Below are 21,152 nucleotides of genomic sequence, written 5' to 3' on the forward strand. Positions count from 1 at the left end.
GCCGGGGCCAAGCTGTACGTTGCTGTGCTGGGGGCAGAGCACAAGGATGGGGAGGAACCAGCTGGGCAGGGAAATGGACCTGTGTCAGCCATGGGGACAGCCTGGTCTGAGGACTGGGGCCACGTTACCAGGTGCCCCATGAGGATGCTGTGGTTTTTGGCACATGCTACATCTGCCCTTTCCCTGTGGCTGCCAGTCTTTGTACCAGGGGTCCTTCCCATTCACCCGTGTACTGAGAGCGTGGAATGGATTCTCTGAATTGCAACCAGGCAGGAAATTCCCTCTTGAGCTGCAGAGGATGTAACAGGAAGAGGAAAAACCTCTTAGTCAGCATCAGCTTCATTTCTGATGGATGCATCAATTTCCTCAACCATAAGAAAACTCTCCACCCAAAGAAGTCCTTGAGTGTGGAAAGCTGTTATGTCTCTGGATCCCCCGGGCATACAGCTGCATCCTATCTTTCTTGTCACCTTTGTGAGACTTGGGGCTGGTGGGAAGCAACTTCAGAGCAAAGGGTACTTCCCTACTGCAGAGAAGCCAGGCACGAGCTCGCAGGGAGCTGCTCAGCCTTTGCACCAAGGAGGGTGTGTGAGGGTGTGTGCAAGGTCTGTTTAGAGTTCATTTCCCAAGTTAGGCACCTGGAAAGCAAGGGAGGTACATTTAGTGGTTACTCCTAAAACTATGCGGGCCATTGTGCTGTTCCTCCATGCCCCAGTTACTACTGTGCGCTACAGGGGTTGGAATCACCCCCAAATCTTCCATAAAAGTGATTGCTGCAGCGTCCATTGAGGTGCTCCACAGTTGCAAAGGAGGATGCCTGTCAAATGTGAGCCTTGCTTCAAAAAACTCCCCAAGAGCCAAATTACGCAGTAGCAGGACAGAGCCCTGAGCATGTGCAGCTCTGCATGGGTGAGCTCTCCTGGCTGGGACAGGTGTTTCTCTGTTGTTTGGCTTTAGGCAAGTCCCCTGTGCAAATAACTTCATCTTCTTCTGCCACAGCTTGTCTGGCAGAACAGGATTTTTCTAAGTAGTTTCAGGACCCGTCTTCTTTACGTTGTGCAGCCCCCAAATCACAGGATTTCTCATGCATGTGAAAGGTTCCTCCACCTGGTGTGAAGTATTCATGGTGATGAAAAACACATTCCAGTATCATTGTCACTGTGGTTTTCACACTGAAGCAAACAATGAAATAACTGTCAACCTTTCATCGTATGTATATATTAGACCTTATTTTCCATCCCATTCCCTGACTCCTCAGTTAAAGCTGGATCTGGACAGATTGCTCAACTACCTCCTGGTTTGGTTTGTACACCTGCAGTGTGGCACAAAAGGACCCTGTGCAATTCAATCACCTCCTTGACTCAAATGCGTTTTCTTTCATTCTGGTACAAGCAAGGTTTGGGGACATAGCTGGTAGAGGGACATTGGATCTGTGTGACAGCCTGGGAAAAAGGGAGGATATAATGTCATGCTACAGGGGGGCTCCCCATCAGCAGAGAAAGGACAGGGAGAGGATGGTCTGTGCAGCAGCCATCAGGGCTGGTTGGACCTGTCCCCAATGGGTGACTGTGTGGGGTTGCTCTTTGTCTTAGGTGTTAGCTACTTTTGCCCGATCAGCCATGCCAGTGGTGCTGTATTGATCTAATTTACGCGAGAACTGGCAGCACCTCCTGCACGAGGGTGTGCAGTGCTGCCCCGGGGGTACCCTGGTGCCACAGGGCTGGTGCCTTGCAGAGCCCTGTGCCGGGCAGTGTGACTGCATGCGTGGCAAGGGGGGAGCCCACGCTGCCTCAGGCAGCAGCCCCTCACACAAAAGCCAGGTCGAGGGGAAAAAAAAAAAAAAGAGGGGGGCCATTCGAAGAGGAAATGCATGATATTTGTGTTCCTGTAAATGGAAGTTTCCAGAAGACTTCGGTTTCCTATGAAACAGTTCTCCTGCTAACTTGGCAGTGGCCTGGATGTGTACAGCTTGTCCAGGTGAAGGTTTGGGGTCACAGAAGAGGAAGCTGTTTTACTGCAATGCCCTTACAGTGCAAAAAATAGCTTGCTGGGGTAGCGAGCAGCTCTCGAGTCTGTTAGCAGTAATGTGTTAACCCCTGAGAATCTTGTGGTTTGCTCCAGACACTTGTCTTAGTCTAGATACATTGCACTTTTTGCTGCTTCCTCAGGGAATCTGATAAATGCGCTAAGTACTCAAAAGGAGCAAAGCCTGTCTGTACAAGCAAAGCCACTCTGCATCTTCTCTGCCTCTCTCATGGATGCTACTGTCCCGAGCAATTCCCTAACCACAGAGCAGGGAGAAAGCTGCCACCCCGCTCAGCACCTACTGCCCCAGTTCTGCTTGCTGGTATGTCCACCAGCCTTTCCAGAGCAGAGAAGGCTCAAACGCCAGGTGTGTTTTGGATCCGGAAGCAGGTACGTGGTCCCCGCTCCTTCCTGCTGTGAAAGGAGCCCTAGTGAGCCAGGTGGGAAGCAGCTGCCCAGCACTCTGCCCCAGGGAGCCGGGGCCAGTGGCTTGCCATGCACATCACTGCCTTGTGTGCACGATGGAAACACCTTTGTGCTCACTGAGTTGGGCTGAAGGGACCTTTGACTTCAAAAGCTCTTGCAACAAGTGCTTAAACTCAGGTTGCTGCTCTCTAACTCTCTGGAGCCAGCACAGTCCCCCTCCGCTTTCCTGTGGATTACCTGCCCTGAGGGTCCACACCTTTCTCAGCCAAGGGACAAGCTGGCATACCTCGTCAACACCCTCCAAAGGCAGGGTGAGCTGCGCTGCGCTGTGCTGGCTGCTTTCTGGCTCATGGCACAACCCAAACCCTCTGTTTTCCTCCTGAGATGCTGCAGGCTGGCTGCTGGCATGTGGGCACAGCGGGGTCCCCATCAGCTCTTCGTCCCCCCAGCACACCTGCACCCTCTCTGCCGGTGGTTTTGGGTTGGGTGTCTGAGTTGGCAGGTGCTGAGGCTCAGCCAGAAGAGAAGGGTGCCTGGCTTGGGATGGGATGGGCAGCAGAGCGATGGTGGGCACCTTGGGGCCACACGCACCGGTGGGGCAGCCGGGTGCGAGTGGAGGATTGGAGGCGAGTGATAACGGGGAGCTGGTGAGGGGCAGGAGAAGCAGCAGAGGTGCTTGAGGAGCAGCAGCAACCCCTTGGGAAGGAAGGATAGGCGGAGGCTGAGCTGGGTCAGAGAGAGAGGTGCCTTGTTTTTCTGTTGGGACCTCGGTGTCCTGGGGGTGCCAGGGGTCTGCTTCAGTGGCCCCAACAAAGGCCAAGTCACAGCCAGGGGCACTCTGCTCCTGGGCTCTGCCAGGGGCCATCGCCCTCCTCCAGGGGTGGAGGGCAGAGCCCACTTTTGCTGCACTGTCTTTATTTCTATGATCCTTTAATTTATCTTCGTGATGGAGGGCAGCATCTCCTCCAGCTCAGCAGCCCTCAGCTCAGTCTTTCTGTGGGACAGTCCTGATAGGTGCCATGGGGTTACTGTGAGGAGCACTGGGGCACTCTCCTGTCCCAGTTTATCTACCGGCATCTCCCCGCTTCGTGCCAAGCAGTGGGCAGCACCCCTCACCAGAGCCCTGCTGTTGTGGGAGCTGCCTCAGTGCCAGCCTTGTCCTCCTCTCACTGCCTCAGTGCCAGCCTTGTCCTCCTCTCACTGCCTCACAGGTAATGCCAGAACAGATGGATGGGGAGTTTTAGGGCATCACGGCCCCAGGAGCAGAAGGCGTGTGAAGGTCTCTGCCTTGAGGAGCTGTGCCTGCTGCTGGCTCCTGGCCTCCCTGGGGGCTGTGAGCCTGTGCCCAGCAGTGAGCCTGGGCTCTGCTATCCGTCCAGCTCACAGCAACCACCAGACCTTGGCCAGGCTTTGTCCCTGCTCCCATAGGTCCTTTCACAAAGGCCATCCCACAGGAGTGAGTGGCACTGAGTGAGTGGCACTGTCTCCAGCCTCACATCTGTGTGTGCATGCGCTGGCCTGAAAATAAAGCGATGGGGCAGGGCAAGGCGAGGGTCACAGCACGGCAGCATAGCGCAGCAGGGCTGGGTGCACGGCAGCAGGAGCTCTTCCCCTCCGCAAAGCCCTGGCTGAGCATGCTGGAAGTGCTGCATAGTTTCATGCTCTGCTTTGTCGCGAGGAGATTGGGAATCCAGGGGGCCATGACAGTAAAGATCAGAGGGCGTGAGGGAAGGGTTGGGGAGTTTCCTACCCTGAAATCAGGTGAAAAGGTGAAGAGGAGGAACTCAGAAGAGCGGTGGTGTTGACCCAGGTCTCCCTTTCCACCCTCCGAGGTGTTTGCAGCCCTGCAAAGCTCCAGCCACGCCTGGGCTTGGCCTGTTTCTTTATCCCCATCACAACTCAGCCCAGTGCAGAACAACGGGTACCCTGCACCCTTGTTCGGTCTGCTGCTGCGAGGCAGACAGGCTGGGTAGGATCTGCCGGGTACGTGCCAACACCGTGTCCTGGGCCAGAGCTGGGGAGCGAGAGCATCCAGGGCATCCCGCAGCCTATTTGTTTCTTTGCTTTTTATCCCTGGAGAATCCCAGAGGCTGTGAAAGTGCTGCTTAAACCTTGCAATTAACAGAGGTGAGGATTTGGCAATGTCTGCCTCATTTACCTTGTTGTAAATGCTGCATTGTTGTAAATGCTGCAATTGCTTTAGTTTGGAAATGCTTGCTCTCAGTTTAGAGAAATGTGTTTCAGTGGAGTGCAACAGAAGGGTTAGATGACATCCTGCGCAATTTGCATTGCTTTCTCCTGAATATATGTGCACACATCAGTAGAACTAAATATTTTTCTTGTGTAGCAGTTTAATTAGAACTGATTAAAGTAAACATGTCTTGAAGGTTTGAATATGATAGTGTCATTGCATTATAAATGTCATTTTGATTAAATAATGGCTTCTTTGCTTGAACAGGGTAGCTATCCACCCGAAACACAGAGGTGAAACTTTAGTTAATAATAAAACTCCCACCAACTTCAATAGACCTATATTTCACCTTAATCGTACTCATAATTATGCTTTCACAGTTTGATTACAGAATTTACTGTTTTCTGCTTGGAGGGGGTATACATTGTTGTACACCTCCTACAAAAAAACTGGGAACCGAGGACTGTTGGCATGCAGTACGTGAGCCTGGGTTCAGGAATGAGGTGATTTGCCCCATCCAGTGAAATGATGGAGCTCCCTTGTCCCTGGATGCAACAGGACCACTGAGAGTTGCCACATGGGCTCTCACTAAGGAAGATACTGTAAGATTATCCTAGAGCAGTGGTTGCCAGTTCCTGTGGATATGGCTGTTTTGGTATTCGGGAGAATTAACTGAGGAAAGCAGGCCGACTGTGAGTAGCTTTAAATATGCTGCACGAGACCTAACCTCCACTGGAAAAGTATACAGGGGCTTCCCAGGCTGAAAAATGTTGAAAACAACTGTTCTTGATGAACAGATAGTGTTCAGTAGTCAAGGACCTGTCTGGATAACCCCAGGACATACTTTACAAATAGCATCTGTTTCTGCAAACCTGCTATTTAAAAAATCTCTTGCTGAAGCCAAATCAATGCTCTTTCATTTGTGTACAACCCAGTTCTTTGGGTGTGTATTTCCTCTGGACATCCCGGAGGATATATCTGGCTCCACTGTTTGTGAACTGAAGTTGGTAACGTGACTGTGGACCTTACGCCATGGTCTGCGTACATGACTGTGTGCAGCAGCAGGTGCATGCTGCTGCTTGGCCCCACATCTGGCACCCCCTTCACACATTGGAAAGGGCACAGGAGCTCAGATTTGACACCAGCATTGAGGGGCTCTGCCTCCTCAACACGTTGGTTCAGTGCTCTGCGCTTTTCATCTCTCTACCTGAAAAAAGGAGGTAAAACCATTCTCATTTGTAAAGCTGCCTGGGCATTAAAGTTGTGCGTCTGTATTAAAACATGTGTTTCTATGAACAATAAGTGACCATGGCTGTCCAAAGTAACAAAAGCGAGTTCATCATCAAGAGACATTTTTTTCCCTCCAAAGTAACCCCAAAACAGGGCTTTTCCAGGTCCAGATAGGAAATGCCAGTGATATGTTCATATCCCCTCTGTTCAGGTGTGATCTAAGCCCACCAAAGAAAATGAAATACTGCCAAGGACTTTCAGGGGTTGGGACCACGACCTTTGTGACTTTTATCTTAGCAGTGCTACTTGTGCTTTTATCTATAAAACTGCTCTTTGTATGCTTGTTTAGTGTGGGATGAATGGAGACAGTCTGCTGTTTTACTGCAGATTTCCCTGCACTTACTAATTTAAGACTGCTGTTCAGACTGAAATTTCCAGGTTGGCTCATGATGAATCCGTAGTCTATATGCAGCACTTGAGAGATACTTCCGTATCCTGAAATAACAGGAGGCTTGTGATATATCACTTCATGACTCTGCGGTGCTCTGCGACTCACAGGATGGAGGACAGATGTCACCAAACTGTTGTACACCAAAACAGTCACTGCGCAATGATCCTTCATTGAAAGCCAATATGATTGAACTGACATACAGATTTCCATGCCAGGTAAAAATAATGGGGATATGTATTTTTAGTGGATTTGTGTAAGGAGAGCTTTCTTTGGTGCCTTCCACGGAGTTCCTGCCAGTGTTCTTAACCAACAAAAAAAACAGAGTAAGAGCAAATACTGACCTCCAGATGACCCAGCTTTGAATCGCGGTGATTTGCAGTCCAACAGTACAATTTGCTTGCTCCCGAGTTAGTTTTAATGTGAAGGAACAGGCAAAGACACAATTAAATATTGTCTCAAGTTTGCAAATTGGATCAGTCAAGTTCCAGCCTGTCAAAATCAGCAGTAGGTGGGGGCCAGATTTACCCTTGCCCCGATAACCTGCATTCATGCAGGCTGAGAAGGCAGCAGAAAACAAGGGAAGGGCTGCAAAGGGCTGCAGAGCAGATTTCAGGTAAGCTTGGCTGCCAGGGAGGCACCGAGCTAGAGTCTGATTTTTCAGCAAAGGCTCCACATCTAATTGTTTCAGGGATATTTAAAGTCATGTTTTCAAAGCACACCATTACAGAAAGCCCTCTGGGAAGAGCTGGCTGCTCATTTTAGTGCCCAAAAATGCAGGCTAAGCTGTTCTGAAGATCTAGCTCTGTTTGTGGCTGCTGAACTGTTTTAAAAGCCAAACCCTTTTTTCATATAAACACCAAACTGCCTGATGTCAACTCAAGTTTGCAAGATAAGATAAGAGTGCTCCAGTGACGAATAAATGGAGGAGGGTTTATGGAAACTGAGTTATGGTAAATAGATAGCATCAAGAAGAAGGGGTTTTTATGTGGTGCTGTGCATAGCGGAGGTGGATAGAGAATGTATATATATTTTTCAGAGCTGTGGGAGATGAAGACAAGTAGGAGGCCAGGGCTTCCCCACCCCTGTCATTGCAGCAGCCAGGAACCCCATGCCACAGGTATGAGCAAGGGGATCTGGAAGCCGGTGGGGTGCAGCAGCACAGGCTCAGTGTTTCAGAGGCAAGCTCAGAGGGCGATGAGAGGAATGGAGGGAATGTGATAAGGCCGGGGGAGGATTCGGTGAGGGAAGGAACGAGCAGGGGAAAGGAAGGGGTGTGGGGATGCCAGGAGTGCCCCTTTCTACTGTCTCCCAGTTTCCCTATACTGGAGGGAGGTTTGGGTGCCTCAGCTGAAACACCAGGGAACTGCTGTACTGAGGGGTGTCCCCGTTCCTCTCATGGCTGAAGCAGATACCCTGACCAGTGTCCCTTCAGCCAACCTTGACAGCAGGCACAGGGGACAGTGTGCTGCCAGCAGCCACTCATCCTGGCCACCAGCAACCTCAGAAATAGCAAGCCTTTGTTGTCATTGTCGTTGTGTTTGTAGATGACTTGGCCCAAGCAAAGATGAAAGTCGGTGGAAATCCGTAAGTTGCTGTGGATGTTCCTGTGAAGAGAGTACAGGTCCGCGGGGTCATACCTTAGAGGTTTTTTTTAACAGAGAGCTCTTTTTGAAAAGGTGGACCAGTGTGTTCCACAACACAGAAAAATGCTCGGGGGATGGCAAGTGGTTACACTGCCAGCCCTGGGAAGCTGCTGAGCTGCGCTGTGCAGCCGCAGTGCTGCTCGATGCTGAAGGCAGAGCAGCCGCAGCAGTGCACCGCCACTCCCCGTCAGATCTAGTGTAACGTTTCTGGCTCCAGCGCTAACCCAAGTGTCTGCACATTCTTATCAGCAAGCCTTGTAGGTAGCATTACGTGTTTGTCCACTTGAAATAGAAATATTCCTTAACTCTGAACCTCCCTGGCCTCTCTCTTCATATGCTAGTCTCTCTTGGTGGCCAATAGATTGATATATTTATATTTAACCTTTCTGGCTATATAAATTCATGCCTGCAATGGCTCACAACTGTTAGAATTCAGAAAAAGAGACAATTAGAGAAAATCCATAGTGATGCAAATGTACAAGTGAGTCTGTAACTCACTTGCTAACCCCACACATGCGAGCTAATTATCTGACAATTTTGAGGTATGAACATAACCCAAGCCCTATATCTGAACACCTTCACAGAAATTTAGCTCAAATTTGGATTGGGTAGCTCACAAACACTTTGAGAAAGCTCTAGGAGAAACAGAGGGAATCTTTAAAGCTGTGGGTGGAGGAAGACAGTGGGATATAAGATGGAAAAAGCTAGACAGGCTAGACAGCTCTAGTTAGCACCCAACTGTGATTTTTTTTTTTAGGGGATTCTTTGGCATAGATCCTAAACTCTTTGGATCATTGATCAGTTCTAACTCTCAGTTTCTTGCAAGCCATCATACGTTTAGCTGAAAGCACTAGAAGGATGGTGCTCTGGAGATTTCCTGGCCACCCAGAGCAGACCAGACTTCACTGCTGGCACAGAAAATACTATGTGGAAAGAATTGTGGTGAGGAAAAGATTTCGCAATGTCAGCAGTACCCAAAGGGAGGACGAGGTGGAGCTCTCGATGAGTAACGTGAGGTTTGGTACCAGCAGGTCTAAATATCTCAGATAAAAGTTGTGATTTCATCCTGGTATTTTGGTGAAGAACTGGCCTACCATGTGTGCTGTGGCCACCCTGCTTTCCCCTCACAAAAAAAAGGACTAGTCCTCCCTCCCTTGCTATTGGGGTGCTGGCCTCCTGCAAGAGGGAGCGTTACATCCCTGTTCTCACTCCATCCCACCAGCAAGCCAGCAGACAGGCCTACTGATCTTTCCAGTGTTTCTTCCCAAGTGGCTTTCCCTATATTGAGCGGGCACATCTTGGGCAACCTCTACCTCTTCAAAACTGTCCTCCTTTTCCCCAAACCAGGTGCTGCTTTCCCACCGTCACACACACTAGCCATGCTCTCTGCTGCAAAATGCACTAACAAGGGTTTAAGTCAATGTCAGGTGGGTCCCCAGATGTCGCACCTGTCTGAGAGGCAAGCAGCTGAATTCTGTTTGTGCTGCAGCAAAGGGCCATGCTGCTGGATCTCAGTGGGATATTTTGATCTTGTAGTCAGATGATGTGCCGGTGAAAAAGATGTGTGATTGGTGTGCTGTTGTTTTGAGTTGGAGGAGAAAATGGCGAGGAGCCTGCATTAATTAGTATTAAACCGCACTTGGCAGACGCTGTCTCCTCCGCAGAGTATCTGTTGCTAGAGGGCATGAAAATATACCTGTTGAGTTGGATGGGCGAGGTGCAGAGATAGTCCCAGGAAGCAGGATTTACACCAAGACAGTGCAGAAACCAGCGTGATGTTCTTGGGTGAAAAATCGCTTAAAAGTAAGTAGTGATGTCCATGAATTACATCTCCCTTTTCACCCTTTTCAGTTGGGCACTGAAGTCAGCCGGTATTAAAGAGAAAATGGTTGGCCTGTTCCAGGCAGGCAAGTGCAACTGTGGTTGCTGGTGACTGTCTGAGAGCTGTGGGAAAAAAAATCCCAGCATATGGAAGTGGCAATGTGTTTCTACTGGTGTTTTACCAGTAGATCTCAATGAGTTTTGCAGCTGAAGTCTCTATGGTTGTTTCCACTTTTCTGTGGGGAATACAAAGTTCAGGTACCTGAGGCACAGTGAAAGGAGAGGAGTCAGGCATTGTAGGAAACCTGCATAAACTGTTACCCTCTTTAGGGACCCATGATAATTAAAGCAAACATACAGAAAGCCTTTGGCTGGCATGAGGTCTCAATAAACTAAAACCAAGCTACCTGCAATTCATTGCCTCAATTTTGTGACGGTCGTTTGAGTGTAAGAGCAAGTCCTGTACAGGAATGGGGATTTTTTTTTTTTCCCATTTACCTCTTTCCAGCAGGTGAAAACTAGAGTTTCCAATAAGAAATGCAAGGTACCAGCATAGCTGGCAATGGCTATAGCTCCCTGGGCTCTCAGGTTGGCCTTCATCTGCTAGGAGCCTCTGCCTCAGTCAGTCTTGTGAACATATTCAATGTTCATATTCATGTTCTCACGGGTTTCAGGGGAAATTAAGTGTCACTTCAGCTTCTTTCCCCGCAAATCTTTGGTTTTCCCATGACCACCCTAACAAAACCCTCCAGCACTGAACACAATAGATCGTTAAACCTAAATTGATGCTTTCAGTATTACTGGAATACAAGTAAAGAAAATTTCAACACAGCATTAAAAATATGTCACCTTCGCTGTGGCATTGTACGGGAACTGACATGACTTCTTATTTTGTTTGCCCATGGAAGGGAACTGTCATTTTCATTGCTAAAATATTTGTCCATTGGATGGAAATAATTACAAATGGAACAAAACAAAATGTTTTGATTAAATACAGGGCTGGTCTTGTTTTTTCCAGTAAATGTTTGATGTTTTCAATTCTCTTCCCCCTCTCCTGGGGATAATATAATAGACAGTTATAGATCACCTTCCATCTCAGAAGATCCCAGAATGCATAGGGATCACTTCCTTTGCCACTGAAATGTTGGTACCCATGGGGCAAACACCAGTGAACAATTTATCCCCACAGGGTACCATAGTGAAGGTGAGTTATCTTCCGCAGAGCAGGGGAGTTTTCAGGAGACAGACTCCAGTTCATAATTCGTGCCAAACCCAGGGGTTAACACTGAAGTGTCAGATCTGGCTACCCCATGGCTGAGGAATGAAAACCAGCAGCTGTCTGAATTCCAGGGATGGCGCTGGGAATAGCTGCGATGAAACAAAGTCCCACCAACTTTGATCTTAGATCTCCTGCACAGGATTAAAGGGGTAGCTGAGTTTGGGCCTGAGGCACAGGCATTTGGGGAAGCAGCAGGGGGAATTTGCTAAGTTTTCATGGGAGTTTACTGAGCACATGATGATAAAGCGAAGATAACTCTCTTTTATCATCGCGATCCATTTCTTTTTACTGTGAGTGCTTCAAGGCCCCTGCAGGATCACAGCGAGGACATTGGCAGACTTGTGGTGCTCCCTGCATGGTGCTGCTTTGTTTGGGTTGAAGAGGTGACGCTTTGCCCTGGATCAACCTTGTAAATAAGAAAGGAGCAAGAGAAGATTTGTTTACACAGATCCAAACACTTTCCTCATTCCCCCCACTTTCTCCCAAGTTTGATGTGATCGGTTCGTATACCTGCCACTTCCCTGGGATATGAGCAGCTGCCAGAACCCCTCTGGCTGCTGTCAGTCTGGCTCAAGACACCTTTGCAGGAGTGGCTCCAACAGAAGAGAGTGCTGTCCATACAGATACAGCATTCGATCTCCACTGTTGTCAGAGCGAGGAATCATATTTCCCCCACCCCTGCCCTCTGGGTAAGAAAAGGCAAACATATCATAAAGGTACTGTAATAAGTCTGCTAGAGATGTCTTTGCAGCCTCTTTCTCCTCCCCAAACTGGAATGTGCCTAAGCTCCTTCTGGTCTGCTTATTCCTTTTTTCTGGCAGCCCTTGGGGAAGGCACCTAATACCTTTTCACAAACATTATTTATGGACTCAGAACGCCAGGAACGTGTCTTTACAAATAGTCTGTACAATATGTCCTGAGCCCTCCTGTCTGGCACCTAATTATGTCAGTCCACAATGCTCAGATTTCTTTGGCTTTTTGCTGTAAGCCCAATTTACTGATCCTGGGTTGTTTCCACGTGAGCAGAGTACTGTAGTGACCGATGAGCTGCACTCGTATGACTTGCACAGTAGCATCCCAATTTTTCACAGTTCCTGGTGATTCCTGCTTAGGTCCTAGGGCCAACGTTTAGTGTTTCAGGAAAAGAGAAAGGTCAGTGCTAGCCCCACAGTACCTGTGTTACATTGCACAACACCCTAGGATGCTACAGGCGTGCCCCACAGAGGGTGAGGTCACTTGATCTGTAGTGGACCATCTCCTACCTAGCACCACTCTCTTCTCCGAGGCCTGTATTAATTAGATGCATCTATAGGTCCATGTGGGAGCTCTACTTCTGTACCCAGCACTAAGGTTAAAGAGCGGGTTTGTACCAGAAAGACAGCTGTAGATAGACTTTTTATCAAAGTCACCAAAAAACCTTTCCTTGGATGAAAACCACTGGCTTTGTTAGTATTTCTGCCTTTTCAGGATCAAGACCACAGCATAAAATCTTCTGAGAGAAGCTTGGTGGGGTTTTCCTCTTCTCTTACCTAAAAGAAAGAGGGGAAAGCTGCACTTTCACCCCTTTATAGCACTTCCCATTCTCTGTGAATCTGGAATACTTTATAAATGAGATAGATCTTGGTCTCAGTGTAACAGCATTAAAGGAAATGCCTCACTCCCAGTCAAGAGTTTGAGACAAAGTGGAAAATGGTGTATCCAGCTGAAACTGTAGGGCAGGAACTGCTCTGAGAATTTTGTCTAGGAGCAAATATTAGCATCTCTATTATTCAGTGAATACTACATGACCCTTAATGACTGTAGTTGCATGAAAACTCCAGTTTTACATTTAAATCCAAGTGCAAGATCTCGACCAGCACAGGACCTGTAGCTTATCCTGTGTTGTTTCCACGTGTAGTCTGTACCGTAATGCTTTCTGTGACTTGGGAGTTAAAAAAGAAGAGCATCACTAGGCTACCACTTATCATGGCTTGTCTTCTGCTCATCCCTTATGTTGACTCATTCATTCTTGGACTGTGCAGTCTGGATCACAGCAGAAGCTTCATGAACAGCAGATTCTAGAGGTGCAGAAAATCTCGGGTGAAATCCTGGGAATTTTGACAGAAATTTGGTGACAAGAGGATATGCGCTGACATGGCAAAATACTCAGTGGGTTGACTGAGGCTGGGATTCCCTCCAGTTACCCCTGGATGTTTTGCTGGCCATCTCAGCGCCTCTCCAAGGCCTCACCTACAGCTGCTTCTGAACCACTGCACTCCTTGGTTTGTCTTCAAGGAAGGCTCTGTCTTCTAGACCAGTGTTTCCTGAATGCTGGCAGAAAGGATGGGACTTGCTGACTTCAGACAAGATGCCAAAGCATGCAGAGGGGACTCTACTGTAAACAATCTCTTAAAATTCATTTTAAAAGGAGAAAGGGATGAGGGGAGGAAAAACAAAATACCCAGAGATGCTGACTTGCCATCTACAGTCATCCTCCCTCACCGGTGATTAATCATCTCCCCCTTTGCGCCCAACAGACCAGCTACACACATTCCTCATTCTCTTTATTGCTGGAAAGAAATTTGATTTTTGGCATGCCTTTTGTAGGATCCAAAATACCTTTGTTCTGTGGTGAGTGTGAGGGAAGGGAGTTTCACTTCTCAGCAGATATGCTAAAAGCATGCATTACAGGCTGGGCTCTCCACCCCACCCAGGTTGCAGGGAGCCATTTGTGGCTGCCTGATCCCACAGTTCTGGCACACGCTGGACTTACCAGGCTGGAGACTCTGGGTTTGTGTATATTGCTGCCTGTTGCTGGAGATCAATATGCTCTTGCAGGGCGGAAGTCCCTTCTGAGTCATCAAAAAACTGAGTATGGAGGAATCAGAAGGAACGGGATTTCAAATGAGATAGTAACTTCCCTTTACTGTCTGCATACCGTGAACTAAGTGAATTTTGGGTCCTGTGTTACAAAACATAAATAAATCACATTAGTAAGTACAATTGCAGACAAACCATGTACAAAGTAGATCCCCCTGAAGACAATCTAAGCCTAGTAAAGGACATGTTGACTAAGCCCTGGGAAAAGGTTCTTAATGGCACTGACAGGTCCCTTTCCACCATGGCTGTGGTTCAAGAGCCCTTCAAGAAGGTGATGTGAACGGGAATCTGGTGCTCCTTACTGCTGGCATTAAACCATGGTCTTGCTGATGACACAGCATTTCCTGATATTTGTAATGACAATTAAATGGGTAAAGAACATTTGCCTGATGATAAAGCTTGTAGCTAGCCCAGTTCTGAAGGAGTTACAAAAACACAAGATGATCATCTCATGCAAACCAGCTGTCATGCAATGTGGCTGAATCACAGTGATCAAAAGCCACAAAAGAAGGAGCTGATTTACTACCCATGGACAGAGGTTTGTGAATATCGTGGTGTTTGGACCACTCTCACGTCATCAGTGCTGGGGTTTGCCTGTACATACATGTCTCCCCACTCTGTACTCTCAACCTGTAGTAAGATCTCAATATGCATGTTTGGTACATTGAGCTCACAGATGTTTGTGTTCCCCCTTTGCCTGCCAGCAAAAATTTCACAAGAGTTTTCCTTTAGCATGACTTAGATGTCATTGTCTCATGTGACACTCAAAAATGTAATCATTCCTGGTTGGAGTTGACTCTGACCATGAGGAGAAGCAGGGAGTTGGCATGTTCAAACGTAGGCAAGGACTGTCTCTGAGCCCGCACCTCTGTGGGTTGCTGTGCAGCACATGCAAAGCTGCACCCTGTGATCAGCTTTTCCAGATCCCTTAGAAACAGTCTGTGAACTCCCAGTGTCCAGAGGGTCACAGGCTGCAGTCAGTCATGCTGTGACCCCCAGGCGTCACTGGCAGATTGGCAAGAGTGCTGGGCAGGTAGCAAGCTGCAGCACAGCAGGATTTCTGTGCTCTCCCTCTCTGTGTTACCTGTAACATTTTCATTTCTTGCAGCCACAAGCAAAGAGGTGGTTTAGGGACCAGGAGCTTTGTCCCGTGGCATTGGGTTTGGCTCCCCAACCTTTGTCCCATGCCTCCCAGGGTTTGGAGCCACCTTGCTTACCTGGGGTACCTGGGAAGGAAGCCATAAGCTCTGATCCTAGAATGTATTCACATCAAATGAGAGCAGCCTGTAGTTCTGGAGCAGAAGGTTATCAGGATGAGTGCTGTTTCTCATCGTGCATGAAGTTGGTGCCTGTGTGAATGCACAGCCACAAATCATTGCAAAGAGTCAAACAGTTATGGGCAGAGAAACTAGGAGAGGATTTTGTTACAGTTACCCAACTGTAAGCCAGGAAACACATTGCTGACAGAACTTACGCTTGAAAGATTTGGACCAGGTGATGAGCTGGATAAAACTGTCATTTCTTAGCAGATGTCATATGCTCAGTTACAAGCAGAAGTGCTGTAACATCCAGACCTAATCATAGTGAAAAAAACACAAGCAATCTTTTAAGCAATGCATGAATAAAAGCTGTGTATTCAAACGCTAGGCTAAAAGCTCATTGTATGTCAGACTAATGTGATGATTTTTTTGTCATTTTTGCAGCAGCTTTTTAAGGAAGGATGCTGGCCCCCAAGAGAACTGCTTACCTGCTGAAGCATAACATCATGCCATCAATCCTTTTCCCTGACAACTCTAATCCTGCTCAGTCTTGTCTGGGCTGCATGCTGCAGCAGGAGCTAGAAAACTGAGAGCTGTATGCCAAAAAACCTTGGGATGTTGATGTACAGAATGGTGGGTGGTGTTATTTAGATGTCTTTGTAAACAAACAAACACAGCTGATTAAAGCTGGATGGCCATAGAGGTTTCTGCCTCCCTCTGCACACCGTACCCTTTTCTTGGCAGTTACAGGGATTTCAGGTTTCTCAAAAGGCCAGGCTGGAAATGGGCATCTCAGGAGCTGCTTCGCATTTGGTTCAGCTCCTGCTGACAAAGACACAGCAAATCTGGAGGAAGGCTGCATCGCTGTAGTATGATATTCTCATTATTTGGTGGAATGTTTCAGCTCAGCCATCAGCAAATGCCATTCCTAGTACCTTGCCGCTCTGACTGCCATCTCAAAGAACTTGATTGCTTACTAACACAGAGGGGCTGGCACAGAAACGTGCTTCTACTTCACTGATCAACACATCTTACCTTATAGATTTCAGGCCCACAAGCTACATAATTAAACTTGAAGGCATCAGCAGTTTCTTGGAGACTGTGCAGCCATCTAGCGTTATTGTATATATAGCATGCTTGTTACCTGCTGAGACCCCAGATCTTTCAGTGCTTTTTTCCTACACATCTCCCAGCTGGAAGTTTAACTCTAAGTTACAGGAGATTTAGTTAAACTTGCCAATCCACTGATCGTGATAACCTCTGAAATTTCTGACCACATGAAGGCTGTGCTTGTGGATGGAGAAGAGGATCCTGCTACAATACCTCTTTTAGCCATAGCAAGTATGGGTTGTTACTATCAGGGAGAGCAACCAGGGTGTCTGTGGCTGCTACTTCTGCATTTTAACAGTCATTGATTTTTAAGAAAAAAAAAGGGGGGGGGGATTAAAAATGAATTTAAATTTGAAGATCAGTGAGCAAACTTCAGGGATGCCACTGCTGTCTGCCACAGTGCTTTGGAGACTTTCTCATTTGTTCAGGAAGAGGAAAGACTTTTAGATATATTGTGAAAGAGTAAAACAGGGGCGAAATAGCCTGAATCTGTACGTCTCACTTCTCTCATCTAGGGAAAACCATCTTACTTCAAAGTCCCAGCTTCTTCTTCCTGTCATTCAGCACACAGGGCAATTAGTACAAGGAACTACTTTTACAGTTTGTAGTAAATTAGTTAGGCAACCTGGGCAGGCAAGGAACATGATGAAGTGACATGCATTCTTGTATTGCATACCAGAGTGACAAGTAAATCTCAAAGGTGACAACCCAGGGTTACTGAGACCTAGCAGCAGCCACTTGGCCAACCTGAGAACAGAACTGTCTTTGTTTACAATCTGCATTTTCCTAACTCTTATCTGCTTTCTTGCACTGCAATTTCCCCCAGTCCCCTCTGTGCCACTGCGTTCATCTTTCTCCGCACCTTGCTTACACTTATACTGTATAAGTGTCCAGGTGCGTTATGAGGGACTTTCATCTTCTGAAACAAAAGGTGATGGACTGGTAACTTTGCACTGCAGTAACAAGTCGCTGACTACTGAGGTAAAAGAAACTGCTTCTGGATAGAAACTACATGTTACAACCTCTTTGCTTGGGCTAAGCAGCGAGTGGAGATTTATGCCATGGAGACACATTGTTTTCTGGATCCTGCTACACAGCTCTGCCCATTTAACATCCTTTGCTAGTGGAAATAGCCCTATTCCCAACCCCTAAGAATGTACACCATGAACAATTTACATAATCATCTGTATGATGATCTGATCGTTCTCCTTGTTACCTCAGACCACTAATATCAAATACTGAAGTCTCAGTCTCGAGAGCAGTTGGAGAGGAGCAGTGACAAGCAGCACTTACTCATTCCACAGTGATAGCTGGATCTGGAGGAGAATGTTTGTTGGCCTCACCTTATCCACGTGTGCTAAGCCAGGGTAAGTGCCCTTGTCTGCAAGACTGGATGTGAATCTTTTGCACACTCCCCTTCTAAGTGTCTGTCTGTCTGTGGGATGTTAAAAACAGACCATGGTATGTGTGCAACAGGCTCCAGCCACTACTGACTGATCTGCTAGCATTTACCTGGAATATTTTTTTAAAAGGCATGTTCTACAAAGTCTTTCGCTGCATCAAGTTTTGTGGGTATTGGATATCTGAATGTCACCAAAGAGATGGCTAATTAATTACCATTCTGTCATTTATTTCTGATGACTTTTACCAATAAACAGGGAAAATAATATTCCAGCCCTGAATTATGACTCGGTGAACACAGAAACACCCTGCGCACAAAGGCAAATACTCCCCTAGAAGCTGACAGAGCCACTCTCCTGTTGCAGGCCATAGCAGGGGGTTCTGGGCCAGGAGAGGATGCAGCCACAGCGGTAGTGGTGGGAGGGAGGGTGAGGGTTGCTACACAACAGCACAGTCTCTCCCTGCAAAAACGAATGGCATTCGTGATGCTGAGCTGTCCACAGGGAGCCACAACTCCACTACCCACCAGCAAATCCCTTCCTGCCCCAAACAGCTTACAGACACGGTGTTGGGCAGAGCCAGAAATGGCTGAAACAAAATTGTCTGATTTAAGTGATAATCTGAGGTAAGGTGGTATATGTCTCACTGTCTCACAATTCCAAAAATGGTTTTAATGATATTACAAAATAATGTGTATGGATATGGGAGTGAGATGGAACATTTGTATTCTATTACGTATTTTACTGAGAGGTTTATTTTCTTTGGATAAGAGATATAAATTGTGCTGCTTAGAATTTCTGGGCAGGACAGATCTTATGGTGTTTTTTAAAAGAAGTAGAGGTGTTAACATTTATATCCCAGCCGAAATCTTTGCAATTTCATTTTCCTGAGTGCTCCTGAAGTTCTAGTTACACCTTCATCCCTGCTTCCTGCCCGCAACTGGTGTTGGGAGCCACTTAAAGCACCATCATATTCCAGCTTGGATTCACTTCAGTTGTCATCTAGGTGACTACTCTACTCTAACAGTATGGTTTGGAAAGCACTTTAGGTCCCACAGAACGAAAGGTGCCTTAGAAAATAAAAGGTTTTCTTTCTTTATTCACTGTGGTGTCTTGAGAATAGTTGCAAGTGAAACAGAAGCTTGAAAAAGGCTGCATTCAATTGCCACAATGCCAATAAAATAACTTTATTGGGGGGGGTAATAACATTCCTCCTTGCTAACGTTCCCTCACATCAATGCAGGACTGTCTTGAGCTAGCCTCCAAACTATGCCTTGCAAAACAGAATCACTTTTCCATAAACCACATTACACCATCCAGAATCAGCCTCTAAGGCTTTGGGAATGACAAGAATGCCATCCACCTCAGTTATTACTAGACTTGTTTGTTCTTTTGCTTCTCCTTTCCTCCCCCTCTCTCCCTTTCTAGGTCTTTTTTTAGAACCAGGAGCTCTGGTCCCCATGTGTGTGGAGCGAGTTTAAAAGAGTGATCCCTTTGAGAGTCAGGTGGAAGACATTACTAGCGCAGCATTTTTTAATGGATCTGAGGTGATAAGCCCAAAGTTATTTGGACAGCTTGTGTTATTTAGCTGAAGCTAAAGTGTTTTTGTTCTGAACACCAGAAACATTTACTCTGACGTAGCCTATGCCTTGGGAAGAGGGTTTCCCATCGGTTGAAGGGAGCACAGCTCTCACTCGGGTTTTAAGCGCTCCTCTGCCCTCTCGTGGCACAAATCAGAAGTGTTCAAGTAAGTACTTCGGTCCTTGCACTAACGGAGACAATCAGCCCCTGCTACGTCCATGCTCTCCGGGCGGAGATCCAGAGACGAGTACCGGTGCCGCTCCCGCTGCCAGAGGGAAGCCGGACGATGAAGCCCAGGCAGTTTCATCACGCTGTGCCTGGCCGACAGCTGCTGACGGCACCGGCCTGCGGCGGCTCTTTGAGGGCGGGCTGTACACCACAGGGCCAGAAGCGCGCGTTCACCCGAACAACGGCGGTCAGCGCGGCCGAGGCCCCGCAGGCCCAGGGCTCACCGCAGCGTGTGGAGGCCCCACGCTAGACAGGCAGGCCCAAGAGCGCTTCAGCACTGAGGCCCGAGGCGGGGCACCGGCGAGCAGGGGCGGGCGCGAGGAGCTGCCCGGGGAACCGGCGGGGAGCGGGGGCGGAGCTGAGCTGAGCTGAGCTGAGCTGCAACGACGCCCGGGCGGCCGCGTCGCCTGCCAGCAGTCAAGATGGCCTCCGGGCGGTCCCGGGAGGGGGCGGGGCGAGCGGCCTCGCGAGAGCGGCGCCGCCTCTCGCGCGGCTCGGGCAGCGCGCGGTTTTTGGTCTCGCGAGGCGGCCGGGCGGCGCGCGGCGAGGTGGGGAGCGCGGGAGTTCGGCGGGGCGCGCCGGACGGTGGTGGCTGCGCGTGCCGCACCGCCTCGCGCCCAACGACCCCGGCGCGCCGCCATGCCGGCCCAGAACACGGCGAGCAGCGGCGGTGAGAGCTCGGGGCGGCGGGCGGGGGGGCCCCCGCGGGTAACCGGCCACCCGCGGGTAACCGACCACCCGTGCGCTCGTTGCAGAACCGCTGGGAGCGGAGATGGGGGAGCAGGCGGAGGCGGCGGTGATCACGCCGGCCATGCTGAAGGAGGAGGAGCAGCTGGAGGCGGCGGGGCTGGAGAAGGAGCGGCAGATGCTGGAGAGGGTGAGGGGGCGGCGAGGTGGGGCTGCCCCGCGGGGGGCGAGCCATGGGCCTGGGCCTGGGCCTGGGCCTGAGCGCCGTGGCCCCGCGCCGTTAGTCCACGCGGGGGTTGTGGGCCGGGGCCGGGTGTCGCGCAGCGCCTTTGATTTCAAAACAAACAAACGTGAGGGGTTGTTAAAGTTCCGGGCGGTGGCTGTGATTCACAAGCGCCTTTGATCATCCACGGGAGGCTTCTCTTTTTTTTTTTTTTTTTTTTTTTTTTTTTTTGAAGGTTAACGGTGGACTCTTGCAGTCAGCAAGAAGCCTGCTGCATTTTATACGCATTTAAGCTTGCAATGAGAAGATTACCTCTTTACTTTTGTCGTTCTGAGCCTAAAAATCTAAGGTATCATGCCTTTAAAGTAAGCTGATTTCAGAAAGGATAGTAAGTTCACATTCTTCTGAATTTCTGTCTGAAATATGAAAGGCAAGATTTTTTTGTTTGCGTGTTCTGTATGTGTACATGGCGCTTCTTTTCCTCTTTTTTTCTCCTCATTTTATTAAAAAAAAACCACCAAACAAACGACTGATTAGATCTCTGCAGGACAATTCTATAAATACCATTTATCTTTTCCAGAAATAAGCCCGGTTATGAGTTTCTTTTGGTAGCAGGTGTAGTTTAGGCAGCTGCTGTCACTGGCAGCTCATTCTCTTTGCAGTGGTGTTTGAAGGCCGCAACTGAATTGCATCAAGTAAGTAGCCTAGCTTAAAAAACCTAGCCAAAAAGCATTGGGTT

General features: G+C 48.4%; 1 protein-coding gene across 10 annotated transcripts in view; it reads left to right on the top strand.

Moving 5' to 3' along the window:
- Positions 1-21,152, top strand: part of HELLS (helicase, lymphoid specific) — a 71,343-nt gene that overhangs the window by 24,996 nt on the left and 25,195 nt on the right. For 2 of the 10 annotated variants that reach the window (XM_030030812.2, XM_030030813.2), the window contains exons 1-2: positions 20,058-20,173; positions 20,259-20,380. The exons of 4 other annotated variants lie outside the window; for them this stretch is intronic. In XM_030030812.2, coding sequence (XP_029886672.1) covers positions 20,143-20,173; positions 20,259-20,380 — 153 coding nt within the window. In that variant the 5' untranslated portion in view covers positions 20,058-20,142. 4 more of the 10 variants (XM_041127226.1, XM_030030816.2, XM_030030814.2 and 1 more) reach the window with 4 other exon arrangements.

This window comes from Aquila chrysaetos, chromosome 11, assembly GCF_900496995.4.
Source record: "Aquila chrysaetos chrysaetos chromosome 11, bAquChr1.4, whole genome shotgun sequence".
NCBI lineage: Eukaryota > Metazoa > Chordata > Aves > Accipitriformes > Accipitridae > Aquila > Aquila chrysaetos.